The sequence below is a fragment of the Anolis carolinensis genome, chromosome 4, assembly GCF_035594765.1.
Source record: "Anolis carolinensis isolate JA03-04 chromosome 4, rAnoCar3.1.pri, whole genome shotgun sequence".
NCBI lineage: Eukaryota > Metazoa > Chordata > Lepidosauria > Squamata > Dactyloidae > Anolis > Anolis carolinensis.
Genome location: NC_085844.1, coordinates 119,230,142 through 119,248,998, shown reverse-complemented (window position 1 = coordinate 119,248,998; position 18,857 = coordinate 119,230,142). Strand labels below are relative to the sequence as shown.

Genomic DNA, 18,857 nt, shown 5'->3' with positions numbered 1-18,857 from the left:
GCTGCTGCCCAGTAAGTCAGTGTATTCCCTACACTACTGAATATGTAGTGAGCATGAATACAAATAAGTTATGAATGTATAACTTTAGGTTATGCATTCATAACCATGATTGTGGGCTCCGGTCCATTTTTATGCATTCTTTGATGTGTATCATCAAATAATTCATTACAACAAAAGTGCTTAGAGGCTCAACCAATATATATTGATTTTATAAAGCCATTGTGAAGATCACTAATACAAGGTAGTGATATGTGTGTATACATATTATTTTCAATTAATTTATTGTCAAAGAAAGTCTGATGATATTAAAAGTGAGGCTGAAGAGTTCATTAATAAACATAATGTTTAGCTGTCTTTCAAATAAGCCATTATTAGAAGGACTCCTCATTTCAATCAGAATGGTGACTTGCTGCATTATCTAATAGAGGCTCCAAACGCAAACAGGGAACCTCAGGGCTTGGAAAGTTACTTTTATCAAAATAATTCATTCTGTTCATTCTGTTCTTCATTACAGTAGCACACTGAAATCGCACTTTGCAAGGCGAAAACAAGTAACTTGTTCTATTATTTGCTACATGGTTCATTACTTTTCAAAATAAGGTTACTAGAAAACATTACTTGTTACACCAATGAGGTGATTGTTATTATATTAAGTTTGAAATACTTCAAAGGAAAAACTGGTTACATGAAAGTAATTATAGAGTGACATGGGAAATGGGAAGGAAGAAAAGAGGAATTGCTACTCTTTCCTCCCCTCCTTTTTCCAATCACTCTTGTGCCCTGGCCTATGTCACCCGAGATGATAAGTGATAACCACCAACAACCCACAAATTTTGTTCAATCCTGTTCAAAGAAGATAATCTGGGATCAGATACTGGATTATATGGCAGTGTAGATGCAACCTGAGTCTACTGCCCCAGGAAGCAAATTTGAGGTATTATTTTATTTTTACTGATAAGAATGGGGTAAGATCCTTATGGGTTTTTACATTTTCTGAACCAAATTAATATAGGGTTGTTGTATGTTTTCTGGGTTGTATGGCCATGTTCTAGAAGTATTCTCTCCTGACGTTTCGCCCACATCTATGGCAGGCATCCTCAGAGGTTCCTCTGAGGATGCCTGCCATAGATGTGGGCAAAACACCAGGAGAGAATACTTCTAGAAAATGGCCATACAGCCCGGAAAACATACAACAACCCTGTGATCCCGGCCATGAAAGCCTTCGACAACACAAATTAATATAGTTGACTTAGGCTACTTTGGACTCCAATTGAGGGGTGGGGCCACCATATGCTCCTCTCTCTCAGGCAACGAATTGTGTTATTGTTATTCTTTTATGAATCAAGGGAGAAACAGAAGATGAACCTGAGATATTATGCATCTGTATACTACTCTAGATTAGTCTAAATATCCTAAAGGCACCATATTCTGTCTAATCCTGGAAGCTAAGAAAGGTCAGTCAAGGTAAGTGACTTGGATGGGAAATTAAGAATGAATGCCAGATGGTATGGGCTACATTTCAGAAGAAGGAACTGGTAGAACCACCTCTGAGTATTCCTTGCCTAAGAAAAACATATGAAATTCATGAGGTCTGTTGCACATAAGCAGATATCAGTCAGGTCCAATGCAATAGACACACAAACAAGAGGAAAAAGAAAGAAAAAATATTTACTCTTGTCAGCAGAGATACAAAAACAAATAGCTCAGCAAACTTACATAGTCCTTTTAAGCATAAGGCTTCTTCATCCAAAAGAGTAGAACATAAAACAAATAACTATTCCATCATAGCAAAAAGCATTGCTGCTCAGCATCACCAAACTGTTTTCTAACATCCATAAAGTTATACCCCACCAGTTGTGGTCCAAACTTGCTTTCTGACCTACATCAGTAGCTGCCCATAATAATTAACACCATAAGGTTTTCTTTAACACACACATATATACCTGATCCTGTTACTACTTACCGTAACAAGGTCACCAGAAGTCAACAGACTTCTTGAACGCACGTACACACACATACTACCCTAGAACTTACTCCAGCCCTTTCCTTTACCCCAAAACATGGACTCTCTCTAATCCTTCCAAGAAGGAACAGAAAAGAAAACCTGAAATCAGCACATCTTTTTACCAAGTATAAATGTAAAAGTTAAATGCTTGCTATTTTGTAAAAAAAAAAGCAGATTTAATAAATGGCTACATGATTATTATGCAGCAATAGAAAGGAAAGAAATCGATAATACAAATGCAAAAATTCAGTCAGTTCCCAGGAAGATAAATTAAATGTCAATTCAAAACCAATTCTCAAGGAGTTTATAACAGTAGGGGAGATGGCAGGGAAGAAAAATTAGCATCTGTAACTCATTTAGAGTGAATAGCTGATTTGCCACAAACTTGATATACTAGATACAGTACAGTCATACTGACCCAGGAACTAAAAATGCTGGAAGACTCAGATCTTTTTGAGTTTTGATGCAAACTGAGCTGACCTCTTTCTCTGATGCTGTATCTATACTGCTCTATATCTCAGGATCTGATCCCAAATTATCTTCTTGTTCCAGATTATCTGGCAGTGTAGACTCATGTAATCCAATTCAAAGCAGATAATCTGGGATCAGATCATGAAATATAGGCAATGAAGAAGGGGCCTGGAACTAAGGGGAATATTAGAATGTATTATCCTTCATATTTTACATTTCTCCAGACTTTGTGATGCGGTTCTCAGCTCAAAACACACACAAAATTGTGTTTAAAAGTGCACATTTTATGATATGATATATTTTAAAATGTGTCCATACAGATACTAAAAAAAAAAAATATCTGTGTATGTCTCATCCAAAAAAAGTGTTATTGTCAATGAGGCAATAGGTGAATGTAACTGGAATACAGTCAATCACAGCTCAGGGAAATTGTGTACAAATTCTACAGAAGAAGGCCCCATCTACGCTGCCATGTAATGCCGTTTGAAAAGGCATTATATGATCAGTATAGACTCATATAATGCAGATCAATGCAGATAAATCGCATTATAAAAGTCTACACTGACCATACAATGCAGTTTCAAACTGAATTATATATTTATTTTATTTATTTACAGTATTTATATTCCGCCCTTCTCACCCCGAAGGGGACTCAGGACGGATCACATTATATACATATAGGGCAAACGTTCAATGCCCATATACACATAGAACAGAGACAGAGACAGACGCAGAGGCAATTTAACCTTCTCCTGAGGGGATGTTTGATTCTGACCATAGGGGGAGCAGCTGCTTCATCATCCACTGTGACGGCACTTCCTCATTCCAATGTCATAAATTAGTTAAATTTGCCTCCCCACTTTATAAGTGGTACCTTATTTCCTACTTGATAGATGCAACTATCTTTTGGGTTGCTAGGTCAGCAACGAGCAGGGGCTATTTTTTATTTTTTAATTGACGGGTGCTCACCCTGCCACGGGCTGGCCTCGAACTCATGACCTCATGGTCAGAGTGATTTATTGCAGCAGGCTGCTCATCAGCCTGCGCCACAGCCCGGCTAATTATATAGCAGTGTAGATGGGACCAAAAAGAATGTATCAGAAGGCAGAGGCTTGCTTCTGGGAGAAGTGACACCATGTCTAAACTGGCACTGACAGGATCCGAAGTTGACACAGACAGGGCTCTGAGTTGATAAGAGTCAGGGATAGAACTGAACCAGCAAGGGTTTTGAATTTGGGAAAGAAATGGCTTTCAGCAGTTTAAGAGATTGATTATTAAAAATTATTGTATTATTCTACCATGTTTAATACACCTATTCTTATCGTTTGTCGTTTGCCAAGCCTGAATTGACGTCAGACTATGTACACAGCCACTGACGAATCCATACAACAACACAGACACACATCAACCTTTAAAAAGGCACTCGAAATTCCCAGGTACCCCTATCTAGCAAGTGAATATTTGGAAAACAAGACATGGTGAGTGGCAAGATTATTAGAGTTGAATATTTGGGAGGTGGGAAGGCAGCCTGGGGAAAGGCATCTGTTACAGTTATACCTTGGCAACAAGTTACATTATATTATATTATTTAGGAGTGGAGTGGGGTAAAAAAGAAAGTCCTATGATATTCATGGAGTCTCAAAGCAACTTGCAGTATGTTCTCAAGTCACTTCGGACACAATAAAAAATGAGTTGATAGGTGACTTGAAGACACATACACACACAACAAGGACACAGAAGCTTGGATTATTATTCCCTGTCTGACTATATTGGTTTAATTTATTGATGTTATGTTCAATTCACTGATATTAGGTTTAATTTGATGTTAAGTTTTTTAATGCTGTTTTCATATGTGGGATCTTGGATTGTATGCCAATATTTATCTGTTTTATGAAGACATGGAATGTATGTTGTTGTTTGTTGGAATCCACCCTGCGTCCCTTCGGGGAGACAGGGCAGAATAAAAATAAAGTTATTATTATTATTATTATTATTATTATTATTATTATTATTATTATTATTATACTAGTGATACAAAAATATGTTTATTTGTTGTTTCTAAAACTTTGCTGGGGGTTCCTTTAGTGGAATTTGGGGGTACTTTTCTATTTTTGGTACATGATAATAATAAATAGTGTGAAAATCTTGCATTAGTAATGTATTGTTAAGACATTCCTCTTAAATTAACAAGCAACATTGTACTTTTAAAAAGGAACAGAGAACCTAACAAGTTTACTTTTGTGTAATATTCCAACTTACAGTATATACAATTTTGTGCAGATTTTTAAAAATGCAGATTAATGCAGAAATAAGATAAATTGAATTTATGAAGGAATACGTGCAAAACTGGCACAGACTGGAAATGAGTTGCTATTCCAACCAGAACCAGAATGCAAGTTCTTTGTTACTTTTTATCGGTATTAACACTGCATGATGCCTGCCCAGGCAAATGAGCCATTACAGACAAAGCACTGCACACACAGCATCTTCATATTTCTCAGTATCTACGTAATTCCACAGGCTGCTTCTCCAAAAGAGACTTTTTCCCACTTGGCCACAAATCAAATAGTGATCAGTTTAATATGTGGTATGTTTAAGGCAGGCAAAAAAAAAAAGCTTTGCTTCATAGAACACATCATAAATTTGAAGTAATTAGTTTCATAAGATGTGGCAATGGTTGCCAGTTTTGATGGCTTTTTAAAAACCAATCAGATGAATTGATAGAAGACAGGTCCAAAAATGGTCATGGGACAATGTGGTGAAATGAAAACTCAATGTTCAGAGCAGAACTCAGGAAAAGTAACTTTTCTGGATTTAAACTCTCAGATATACCCACTTTGCTGCCCAGCTTTTCAGTGTTGTTTTCTTTTCTTTCATTTTTTCCCCTTTTTTTGTTTTCATAAGAAAAAAGTTCATAAAAACATAAATTAATTATTTGCTTTCAGCCTAATGGCCAGTCCATGATATTATATTTGGAACACAGTCCATTATATTGGAAGTGAATCTGTTCTTATGGGCCAGTGGTTCTCAACCTGTGGGTCCCCAGATGTTTTGTCCTTCAACTTCCAGAAATCCTAACAGCTGGTAAACTGGCTGGGATTTCTGGGATTGTAGGCCAAAACACCTGGGAGCCCACAGGTTGAGAACCACTGTTATAGGCTGACAATTGATGGAGACTGTCCAAGATGCTGAACCGACTTGGGGAAAGACTGAGAGCATTTTGGACTAAACCCTGCAGCAGATGTATGTACGTTTATATCCTGCTTTTCTCTCAATAATGCAGCTCAGACCAGATAATTTTTTTTTAAAAAAAACCAGTACAAATTATAAAAGTATACAAAGTCTTTAATGAAAGTATTCATATATGGGATATTTTAAAAATCATTAAAGAATGTATACATTTAATATGTACAGTTAACATTAAATTCATTAAAAGACCACATACAAGCCTTGCTAACAGAAGAATAGGACCAACTTGGCCTCCCTTGGAAAGACGTTCCAAAGCCTGGGAGCCATCACCAAGAAGGCCTGTTCCTTGCTTTCACCAAACACGCACCATGGAAGCCACACATTGCCAATGACTTCATGATCTAGGATCCCTGTCATTATATCTAGGTACTATCCTCTTGCCAAAGCCCATTTCAAGTGCATGGTCTGGGCTTTTTCCCAGTTTGGAGCAGGGGCACACATTTACATGGACAGCCCAGAAAAGGAAAATATCAATTCCTTTGAAATGTGCTTCAGGAGAGTTCTGTGGTTACCATAAACTCCAAAACAATAGACGAAATCAAGCCTGAACTCCATCTAGAAGTCAAGGTGACTAAAACAAGGTGATTGTAATTTGGACATATTATGAGATGACTCATCAAAAAACATGGTAGCAGTCAACAAAGTTTGAAAACATTAGGAAAAGAGGAAGACTATATTATGGGTTGATTCAATCAAGGAAGCCCCAGGCTTGGGTTTGCAAGATGCTAGCAGGACTGTTAATGACAAAGTAGCTTGGAGAGCTTTCACTTATAGGGACACCATATGGAAGAAAATGTATTATTATTATTATTATTATTATTATTATTATTATTATTATTATTATTTGAAACATAACAAGATGAGTCCACAGCAGACACTCTGCTGGCTGTTGTATTGGGTCACACGACGGACACTTCCCAAGTGTCTAGGATTGTGTGATGTATCATGCAGATCCCAGTAAGGTGGCCTTCTGCAGCTGGCAGGTATTATTATATTATTATTATTATTATTATTATTATTATTATTATTATTATTAATAATAATAATAATAATAATAATAATAATAATAATAGCAATGTTTTGTGGTTCCCATAATCTCTACATGAAAATATTTATAATCTGTCACTTGATGAACCAATCTGGACACAGCATATTATCTGAGAGCACAGAAATGTTGGACCACTCTAACAACCACCATGTTAGAAAAGCCACCGAAATCTATAAGCATGTGGACAATTTCAACAGAAAGGAGGAAACCATGAAAATGAACAAAATCTGGCTCCCAGTATTTAAAAACTCTAAAATCAGGACAGTAAATAAAGAACAACACTCAGAAAACTGGGGAATTCCAGACAGAAAACAATTAGAGTCAGCTAACACCTCCCCAACAAAGGATTTACCCAGGCAAGAAACAGCCAGGCTTTGAAGCTGCAAGGCCATTTGATGCTAATCAAGGTGGCCAATTGCAACATTCGCACTTGCCTCAAACAGAAAAGAGTTCTTTTTCCCATCCTGGCCATTCCTCAGATATATAAACCTCACTTGACTAGTTTCCAACAAACCTCGCAGCCTCTGAGGATGCCTGCGGGCGAAACTCCAGTAGAGAATGCTTCTAAAACATGGCTAGACAGTCAAGAAAACTCTCAGCAACCCAATCTGTCCCTCTTCGTCTCACTCTACATATGGTGCTTGCCCAACAGAGGAAGTAATGATAGTAATGATAATAAAAGCAGCCACCATTTTGAAACTTACCTATTAAATATTCAATCCAAAATGTGTCTTTTTCTGGATTGTAAGGGCGGTTGAAAGAAATCTGGATATGGTATGGCTGGCCTCGGCGCACAATCAGCTTATGGTTGGAGTACTTGTCTGTATGGTGCTCCTTTTTATTAATTTCATGTTCACGGTTGAAGGTGCGGACTTCCAGGACTTCCAGGACATCTTCAAAGACACAAAGAGATAGGAAACATTGTATTTTAGCTACATCTGTGCCATATCTGCACAATTAATTTCTTTGACTTAACAGAGAGAGTTTCTTGGTACCTTCTTTATGTTCAGTCCAGTCCAGATAGAATAAATAGGATTTTAAAAATGTCCCAGACACCATATTAGAAAATATGTGGTTACAAACCTATTTCATAATGTTAAATTTTTTTAACATTATTGTCATGGAAATCTGTGGCAGACCAACTAGAGCAGGAATAGGCAGACTTGAGTTTTGTGGGAGCTGTTTAATCCCCTCCCCCAAAACCTTAAAATCTCCCAAAATGTTTCAAGATGTTAAAGATATAGATTTAAAAGAAGTATGTGACCAAAAACATGGAGACGGCTGTAGCTTATGATCCTCCCTTCCTCCAAAACCATAATTCCTCAAGGTTTCTTCATTTCTATTATATGAGTATTGTTGGTTGAGTCAGGTGTATTCTTGTTTCAGTTTCTTCCCGGATAAGGGGTTTCACACAGAGCAGAGCATTTTTAAGCAAATATATATATAATGATATGTATTTCTCTGGAGAATAACTCTTCCACAACATTTTGGCATGTTCAAATATAAGACAAACACTCCAAAGAAAGTTCTATTTACTCACACAGCAGGGAGAAGTCGACTTTAATAATTGATTATTGTATGTGGCAACAAATAATAGAATATTTACATCACTATTTCAGATCATATTGGGATCTGTCTTATGTCCCAGTGCTGGGAGGAAATATGATACAATAATTAATAAATACACACATAAATCCCAATATACCATAATGGTACAGTAGTTTGAGAATTGGAATATGACTCTGGAGATAAGGGTTTTATTTCCTTCCTTCCTTCCTTCCTTCCTTCCTTCCTTCCTTCCTTCCTTCCTTCCTTCCTCTATTTATACCCTGCCTTTCTATACCCTGAATGGGGACTCAAGGTGGCTTACATATAGGCAATTATTCAATAAAATAATTCAGAATTAAAATTAAATTAGATTAAAATCAGACGTAGGTAAAGGTAAAGGTTTTCCCCTGACGTTAAGTCCAGTTATGACCGACTCTGGGGGTTGGTGCTCATCTCCATTTCTAAGCCAAAGACCCGCCGTTGTCCATAGACACCTCCAAGGTCATGTGGCCGGCATGACTGCATGGAGCGCTGTTACCTTTCCGCCAGAGCGGTACCTATTGATCTACTCACATTTGCATGTTTTTGAACTGCTAGGTTGGCAGGAGCTGGGGCTAACAGCGGGCGCTCATTCCGCTCCCAGGATTTGAACCTGGGACCTTTTGGTCCGCAAGTTAAGCAGCACAGCGCTTTAACACACTGTGCCACCAGGGCCCCCAAAAATCAGACATATTAGACATTTAAAACATTACATTTAAAACAAAGGAATCACACCATGCATAGTCATAGTCCAGACCTTTCCATAGTCATTTCGTATATTTGATCTGTCAATGCATTGTTCTATTCACTAAATGCCTGATTTCACAGCCAAGTTTTTACTTTTCTTCTAAAGGCTAGGAGGGAGGGGGCTGATCTAATGTCACTAGGGAGGGAGTTCCATAGCCGAGGGGTCACCACTGAGAAGGCTCTGTCTCTCATTCCTACCAGTCACCCCTGAAAAGGAGTTGGGATCAAGAGCAGTGCCTCCCTGGATGATCTTAATATCCAAGATGGTTCAAAGGGAGAGATACATTCGGACAGTTAACCGGAACCGTTTAGGGCTTTATAGACTAAAGCCAGCACTTTGAATTGTGCTCGGTAGCAGACTGGCAGCCAGTGGAGCTGGCGCAACAGGGAAGTTGTATGCTCCCTGTACGCCACTCCAGTGAGCAATCTGGCGGCTGCCCGTTGGACCATTTGGAGCTTCGGAACAGTCTTCAAAGGCAACCCCATGTAAAGCACGTTGCAGTAATCTATTCGGGATGTAATCAGAGTGTGGACCACCATGGACAAGTCTGACTTCCCAAGGTACGGGCAAAACTGGTGCACAAGTTTTAATCCCTGCTTGGCCAGAAACTTATTGGATGACCTTAGGCACTCTCTCAGCCTCAGAGGGAGACAATGGCAAACTTCCGAATAAACCTTACCAAAAAAAAAAAAAACCCTTCCCTTGTGTTAGGGTTGCCTTAGGGCTGCTGTTGTGACTCAGCTGGAGCCTCAGATGGAGCCTCAGGGTGACTCTGATGGGGATTATGGGATTCAGGTTCAAAATGACTCCGATGAGGATTATGGGATTCAGGTTCAGAGTGTCCCTGTTGTAGAAGATGAAGAACAGAGAGGTTTTCCCACAGCAGGGAATGATGTTGATACTGAAACTAGCCCGGTGCAAATTGACTCAGAAAAAGAGGACAGTTCTCAGTCTGATAGCATGCAGACAGATGCTAACAAGCTGGCTGGCCTTGATGAAACAGAATCTCTAGATTGAGCTGACCGTTTCGAATTCAGGGTTCGAAGGAGTGTGAGAATAGCAAACAAGAAGGAGGTCAGAGGCCAAAGAAATGCTTTCATGCTCTGCAAAAGGTATTAAAAGAGTGTGTTGGGAGACAAATCTTTGTCAAAGCAACTTCTCGTTCAACCAAGAAGCAAGTACTCATTCTACTGGATTTCTTGCAGCCTTTGTGTGTTCATGTTCATGGGACTTTGTCATGCTCTAATGGGACTTTGTTTATTCCTGGTGATTTCTTGGATTATGCTCTAAGGCTTTGTTTTGTAATGATCTTTTGGAACTTTACTTCTGCTTTTAAAGAACTATTTATCTTCTATTTTCTAATAAACTACAAAAGACTTCAACCTGTGTGCAGCCTGGTGTATCTAGCAAGATTAAGCTAACCTGAGGCGCGACAGCTGCCATAGGTCAGAAATACTTTAAGGCAGGCATGGGCAAACTTTGGGCCTTCAGTTGTTTTGGACTTCAACTCCCACAATTCCTAACAGCCGGTAGGCTATTAGGAATTGTGGTAGCTGAAGTCCAAAACACCTGGAGGCCTGAAGTTTGCCCATGCCTGCTTTAAGGTGTAGAACAATAACAAATACCTTCTGCATGCTTCTGACTTCAGGAGTGATGTTATTGGGCGGTTAGATAAATGTGGGAAAGTTCATTTATTAACTAACTAATTGATACACTCATTATTTGATCCACATACACTAAGAATGAATAATAATAATAATAATAATAATAATAATAATAAGCAAGCCATCAGAACAAATGTAATTAAGGCCAAGATGTTGAATGTTTGTGAACACATGGTAGTACTAGCTATAAAATAATAATAATAATAATAATAATAATAATAATAATAATAATAATAATAAATGCAATTAAGGCCAAGATTGAAAAATCAGCTGATGACCCAAAATGCAGACTGTGCAAGGAAACCGACAAAACCATTGATCATATCCTCAGCTGCTGTAAGAAAATCGCACAGACAGACTACAAACAGAGGCACAACTATGTGGCCCAAATGATTCATTGGAACTTATGCCTCAAGTACCACCTGCGAGCAGCAAAGAACTGGTGGGATCACAAACCTGCAAAAGTATTGCAAAATGGGCACGCAAAGATACTGTGGGACTTCCGAATCCAGACTGACAAAGTTCTGGAACACAACACACCAGACATCACATGACGAAAAACAACAGGAAAAACTCAGCCGCTATCAGGACCTCAAGATTGAACTTCAAAGACTCTGGCAGAAACCAGTGCAGGTAGTCCTGGTGGTGATGGGCACATTGGGTGCTGTGCCAAAAGATCTCAGTTGGCATTTGGAAACAATAGACATTGACAAAATTACGATCTGCCAACTGCAAAAGGCCACCCTGCTGGGATCTGCGCGCATCATCCGAAAATACATCACACAGTCCTAGACACTTGGGAAGTGTTCGACTTGTGATTTTGTGATATGAAATCCAGCATATCTATCTTGTTTGCTGTGTCATAATAAAATAATAATAATAATAATTTATTTTTGTACCCCCACATCCATCTCCCTGAAGGGACTTAGGGCAGCTTACACATGACACAAAGTGCCTAAAACAACACATAAAATAAACACACAGTACAATACAGAGAGTAAAACCAATAGCACATAAAACAACAAATTAAACTCTGACATCCAGGATGCCAGATCAGGCCTACATTTTTGGTCTGTGTAGAAGGGCTCTTATTTGCAGGAATAATTGGTTGGAATTTATTTTGTGTGTGTCAGGAATGACTTGAGAAACTGCAAATCACTTCTGGTGTGAGAGAATTGGCCGCTCAGGGGACGCCCAGATGTTTTGGTATTTTACCATCCTGTGGAAGGCTTCTCTCATGGGGAGCTGGAGCTAGAGCTGACAGAGGGAGCTCACCCACTCTCCCTGGATTCAAACTGCCGACCTGTCAGTCAGCAGTCCTTCCGGCACAAGGATTTAACCCGTTGCACCATCAGGGGTTGGAAAATTAAGTAATCTAAACAATATAATGAGGGTGAATATATTTGGTCCTTTCTCCTGTCTGATCATACTGAGACAGACCTGAATTAATCGTATCTGGTAAAGGACAGTTGACCTATAACAGAAATCTTCATTGATATTTGCCACAACGTCTTGCTGCACCTTTAAGATCACTTACTCTGACTTGCTTTTGAATTGCAGGGTCAGTTGACTAATTACTTCTGAAGCAATTGTTTATTGAAAAATGCCCACAGAGCTGTTCCTGCATTATTCTGGAACTAATCAACAAAGGAAAATAGACCAATCGTTAACATTTTGAGGATACGCAATGAAAATGCTCAGATGGTGATTACTGTGGGATGCAAAGCAGAAAGGAGTATTTGTGACCAATTCCCAGTGTAGAGAAGCAAAGGGAACCAAACACCACTTTCCAAGAATTTACTTCCACTAGAGATGTGGCTCAAAATTGGTTCACCCTCTTAAAATTATTTTAGTTACAAACTAGAAAATATGCATCACCTCACTTGCAATAGGAATCGTCAGCTGCCACTGACTGAGAGGGCTATCTCTTCATTTTTTATCTGATATAAAGCAGTTTCTGATATAAAGCCGCCCCGAGTCCCCGTTGGGGAGATGGCGGCGGGGTATAAATAAAGTTTTATTATTGTTATTATTATTATTATTATTATTATTATTATTATTCCCTGTATCATCGTCTTCATAGCCTGAGAACACACTGGCCAAGGGTCAAACTAGTTATGGAAAATGTGTATTCTTCATTATTAATAAAATATTTCCCCTCCTATATTGAGATTTCCTGGATACCTCCCTCTGCCATCAGACTTCAGAATTAAGCCTGTATCGTTTAATAACTGATTACATGATAAGGTAAAGGTTTTCCTCTGACATTAAGTCCAATCGTGTCCGACTCTGGGGTTTGGTGCTCATCTCCATTTCTAAGCCGAAGAGCTAGTGTTGTCTATAGACACCTCCAAGGTCATGTGGCCGACATGACTGCATGGAGTGCTGTTACCTTTCCGCCAGAGCGGTACCTATTGATCTACTTACATTTGCATATTTTCGAACTGCTAGGTTGGCAGAAGCTGGAGCTAACAGTGGGAGCTCACCCTGCTCCCCGGATTCGAACTACCGACCTTTCGGAAAGCAAGTTCATCACCGGGGGCTCCCAATTACAAGATAGGTAAAGGTAAAGCTTTCCCCTGATGTTAAGTCCAGTCATGTTTGACTCTGGGGGTTGGTGCTCATCTCCATTTCCTGTCGAAAGAGCTGGCGTTGTCCGCAGACACCTCCAGGTCATGTGGCCAGCATGACTGCATGGAGCGCCATTACCTTCCCACCAGAGCGGTACCTATTGATCTACTCACATTTTGCATGTTTTCGAACTGCTAGGTTGGCAGAACCTGGAGCTAATAGCGGGCGCTCACTCCGCTCCTCGGATTTGAACCTGGGACCTTTCGGTCTGCAAGTTCAGCAGCTCAGCGCTTTAACACACTGTGCCACCGGGGGCTCCCATTACAAGATATAACACTCTAAATCAGGGGTCCCCAAACTAAGGCCCGGGGGCCGGATGCGGCCCTCCAAGGTCATTTACATGGCCCCTGCCCTCATTTATAATATAATATTTTTATATCAGTTTTAATAATATGATATATTGTATATACATATAATATTGATAATAATATTATAATTTTATACAATATATTAATAATACCATATAATAAAATTAATTATATGTTATATATTACATATAATATTACAGTATAGTGGTATAGTTCAATATAGTAATATATAATGCTAATATTGTGCTATGCTAATAATATAATATATTGTATGTACATACAGCTGCTCTGAGTCCCCTTCGGGGTGAGAAGGGTGGGATATAAATGTAATAAATAAATGTAGTAAATGAATAAATAAATAATTTTAGACTTAGGCTCGCCCAAAATCTGAAATGACTTGAAGACACACAACAACAACAACAACAATCCTAATTAACCTGACTATCTCATTGGCCAGAAGCAGTCCCACACTTCCTACTGAAATCCTGATAGGTTTATGTTGGTTAAAATTATTTTCATTTTTAAATATTGTATTGGTCTTTCATTGTTATTGTTGTTGTTTTGCACTGCAAATAAGATGTGTGCAGTGTGCATAGGAATTTGTTCGTTTTTTTTTTTCAAATGATAATTCGGCCCCTCCACAGTCTGAAGGATTGTGGATCGGCCCTCTGCTTTAAAAGTTTGAGGACCCCTGCTCTAAATGCTAGATTCATAGCTGAGGGAATGCATCCCTTATGACAAACAGATGTGTTTCATCACTTCAAGGTGTATCTCTTTTAAAAATGTGCTATTGCCTTATTTGACCCTTGATCTCAAGTAAGTACACACTGGACAACAATCTTTGTGTCGTTAAAAGAGATTAAAACAACTAGAATCTGGAAATCTTGCCAGGGCTAACTAAGGATGACTGTGATTCTCTCTCTGAATATTTGCTTCATGACCAAAGCAACAGAACAAAGTTCGCATTGTACTTTGGCTGTGTGGAAACTATCAACTGGGAATGCATTTTATGAAGCTGAAACCAGCTTGCAAGCAACATGCCTTTATTACAATGATACTGGATGATGAATCCTCTGAGAACAAGCAGTATGATTTTCTCTCATCCATGCAAGCACAAGCCTTATTAAAGCATTCCTGTAATGGCTGGTGGCGTACGGTCCGGTATATTTTCTTAAAGCAATCATGGGGCTCTTTGCTTTGACATTACAATAAGGGTGCTCAGCTGTTGGATTAAAATTTAATTTGAAGGTAGTGGGGTTGCCTCCGGGAAGCATTATATGCCTTCAAAGGGCCTGCATCATTGATGAGGCCTCATTTATGTCCCTTAAGGTCAGAAGTCAGATGTTCAGAAGTCGGAAATGGGAAAGTCTAATGATATGAGCCAAGAAGGGCTTTTGTTAATAAGAGCTATTAGAGCATTGCTGCCTGAACTGCTAACATGTTTATTGTTCTTTCCCTTTGCTATTAGCTATGTTCCCTCCTTAAAGTGCAATTCCTCTGGAGAACAGTCTTGTCCATCATATACTAAGAAGGAAATAGTATTCTCTGAGTGTCCCTCACATACTAATAATGATATTGTATTATTTAAAAGCTACGATCCATGTGGAACCATCCAAAAACAAGAGGGAGGGTTCATTAGGCTTAGGGATCTAGATGTTTGAAAAAGTTGAACAAATCTGCAGGTGGGGAGGAAAATAAGGATTGACTGAGCATGCTCAGTGCTATGGATTGCTCGGAGAAATGATAGAAAGCTAGCAGGAAAGGAGAACAGAATAGATGGACCAGAATAAAGTCGATAAAGGGTTAAATCCTTGTGCCGGCTGAACTGCTGATCTAAAGGTTGCAGGTTCGAATCCACGAGATGGGGTGAGCTCCTGTCTGTCAGCTCTAGTTTCCTATGCAGGGAGATGAGAGAAGCCCCACACATGATGGTAACACATCTGGGCGTCCCGTAGGCAACATCTTTGAAGACGTCCGATTCTCTCACACCAGAAGCAACTTGCCTCAATTAACTTCTGATGCAATAAAAAAAATTCCCTTATCCCAAATATTTGGGATTGGAAGTGTTTTGGATTTCAGATCCCCCTCCCCCAATTTCAGAATATCTGTATTTGTATATACAGTAGAGTCTCGTTTATCCAACATAAACGGGCCAGCAGAACGTTGGATAAGCAAATATGTTGGATAATAAGGAGAGATTAAGAAAAAGTCTATTAAACATCAAATTAGGTTATGATTTTACAAATTAGGCACCAAAACATCATGTTTAACAACAATTTTGACAGAAAAAAGTAATATGCAGTAATGCTATGTAGTAATTACTGTATTTACGAATTTAGCACCAAAATATCACGATATATTGAAAACATTGACTACAAAAATGCGTTAGATAATCCAGAACATTGGATAAACGGGTGTTGGATAAGTGAGACTCTACTGTATGTGCATAATCAGATATCTTGGAGATGGGGCACAGGATTAAATATGAAACTCATTGATGTTTTATATACACAACACAAAATATAGACATCTATATATATAAATGAGTGATGGCATCACGGCGACCCACAATACAACAAAACTATAGGCCCCCCAACCTCGAAATTTGACAACACAACCCATCATCCATGCCTCTAGGCTGATACAACAAAAAGAAAAGAAAAATAAAGTCCTACTTAGAGGGAGAGCAATAATTGTTTTTATCCAATTGCTGCCAGTTAGAAGGCTAATCTCCGCCCACTTGGTCTCCTAGCAACCCACTCAGACCAGTGTTAATAAAAGAATAAAAAATAAAATAAATACAAATAATACAATAAAAATAATTAAAAACACTAAAAAATTAATACAATAAAATACGATAACAAAATAACAAAAAATAATACAACAAAATAATAAAATATAATAAATAAAAAAGATAAATTACAATAAAATTAATTAAAAAAATACAAATAACGTCAAATAAAAATTCCACAACAACTTTTAACCAATACCACCACCACTTTGCCACAGCAATGCGTGGCTGGGCACAGCTAGTGTTTAATAATTATATGCATGAAATAAAGTTTGAATACCTTGAACCAGAAGGAAAAGTGTCAGTATCTCAACAACTCATGTCAGTTTTGGAGTTCCAGATAAGGGATGTTCAACCTGAATTTGACTGTTGTCAGCTTGTGATCTGCAGGCATGGAACTGTTGCCTTTTCTTTCACCACTGCAATATTTCTGCCACTGGAGAATTGGCTACCACCTACAGCATTGCCAAACTTGCTAATAAAATTGCCAGAATTCCTCTCCTTTTACTTTCTGGAAGATACCAAAAGGACCCTCTGAACCCATAGAACCATTCTGGTTCAGCAATATTACTAGTGATGTTGGTCTTGATTCTCTAAATTAGAAATTTATGGTTCTGTAAATACTGACATGTATTTTTCTGAAATAGATATTACTTACTAACAGTTTTCAAAGAATTGGCCCTGGTGATTTGTTTTTTGAGGAGGTAATGCAAGGATGTCTTAAAGACCCATATATTATTTATTAGTAACTGATCATTACCCATATTGGACAGAGTTAAATGAGATAAAGTGGTAGGCTGGTAAAATAAAAAGAAAGCATTTAGCTCTGATTGAAAAATCAATTGTTAAGATCCAAATGGTGAAAGAAAAGGAAATGACACACTTTTACTGTGATTTGGAATGTTATTATTGAATATTCATTTTGCAAACAAAAGCTAAGCTTGGACTTCCTAAGGCATTCAGTTATTTCTGGTTGATTATGTGAGCAAATACTTTTGACATGTTTAATTTATATATTATGCCTGTGTAACTTAGGAGGAAATGTTACTTTTTAGATAGTTAACATCTTGGAGAGAGGGGTAATTGTTATATTATAATGTAAAAATCATAGCAGCACAACTTTTGTATCTGGTAGATACATTCCTGCAAAACTATAAAACATGGACATAATCCTATGTGTACATGTGGGTTCTTAGATTCAATAATAAAAAACATAGTATTTTCCACTTTATGTTGAATGTTTGTGAACCCATGGTAGTACTAGCTATAATAATAATAATAATAATAATAATAATAATAATAATAATAATAATAACAACAACAACAACAACAACAATAATAATAAGACCTGGCTCTGGCTCACGAATGGGACCCTGAAGAAGGAGACAGAAGGCCTGATCCTTGCAGCCCAGGAGCAAGCCATCAGAACAAATGCAATTAAGGCCAAGATCGAAAAATCAGCTGATGACCCAAAATGCAGACTGTGCAAAGAAGCTGACGAAACCATTGATCATATCCTCAGCTGCTGTAAGAAAATTGCACAGACAGACTACAAACAGAGGCACAACTGTGTGGCCCAAATGATCCATTGGAACTTATGCCTCAAGTACCATCTGCCAGCAGCAAAGAACTGGTGGGATCACAAACCAGCAAAGGTTGCGGAAAATGAACACGCAAAGATACTGTGGTACTTCCGAATCCAGACTGACAAAGTTCTGGAACACAACACACCAGACATCACAGTTGTGGGAAAGAACAAGGTTTGGATAATTGATGTTGCCATCCCAGGTGACAGTCGCATAGATGAAAAACAACAGGAAAAACTCAGCCGCTATCAGGACCTCAAGATTGAACTTCAAAGACTCTGGCAGAAACCAGTGCAGGTGGTCCCAGGGGTGATGGGCACACTGGGTGCCGTGCCAAAAGATCTCAGCCGGCATTTGGAAACAATAGACATTGACAAAATTACGATCTGCCAACTGCAAAAGGCCACCCTGCTGGGATCTGCACGCATCATCCGAAAATACATCACACAGTCCTAGACACTTGGGAAGTGTTCGACTTGTGATTTTGTGAAACGAAATCCAGCATGTCTATCTTGTTTGCTGTGTCATACAACATCGTTGTGTCAATAATAATAATAATAATAATAATAATAATAATAATAATAATGCAATTAAGGCCAAGATCGAAAAATCAGCTGATGACCCAAAATGCAAACAGAGGCACAACTATGTGGCCCAAATGATTCATTGGAACGTATGCCTCAAGTACCACCTGCCAGCAGCAAAGAACTGGTGGGATCACAAATCTGCAAAAGTATTGGAAAATGAGCACGCAAAGATACTTGTGGGA

At 38.5% G+C, this 18,857-nt stretch overlaps 1 protein-coding gene across 1 annotated transcript in view; it reads right to left on the bottom strand.

The window, feature by feature from the left end:
- The window catches only part of f13a1 (coagulation factor XIII A chain), a 149,305-nt gene that overhangs the window by 102,050 nt on the left and 28,398 nt on the right, over positions 1 to 18,857 (bottom strand). The window contains exon 3 of the mRNA XM_062977690.1: positions 7,478 to 7,666. Coding sequence (XP_062833760.1) covers positions 7,478 to 7,666 — 189 coding nt within the window. The remainder of the gene's footprint in view (positions 1 to 7,477; positions 7,667 to 18,857) is intronic.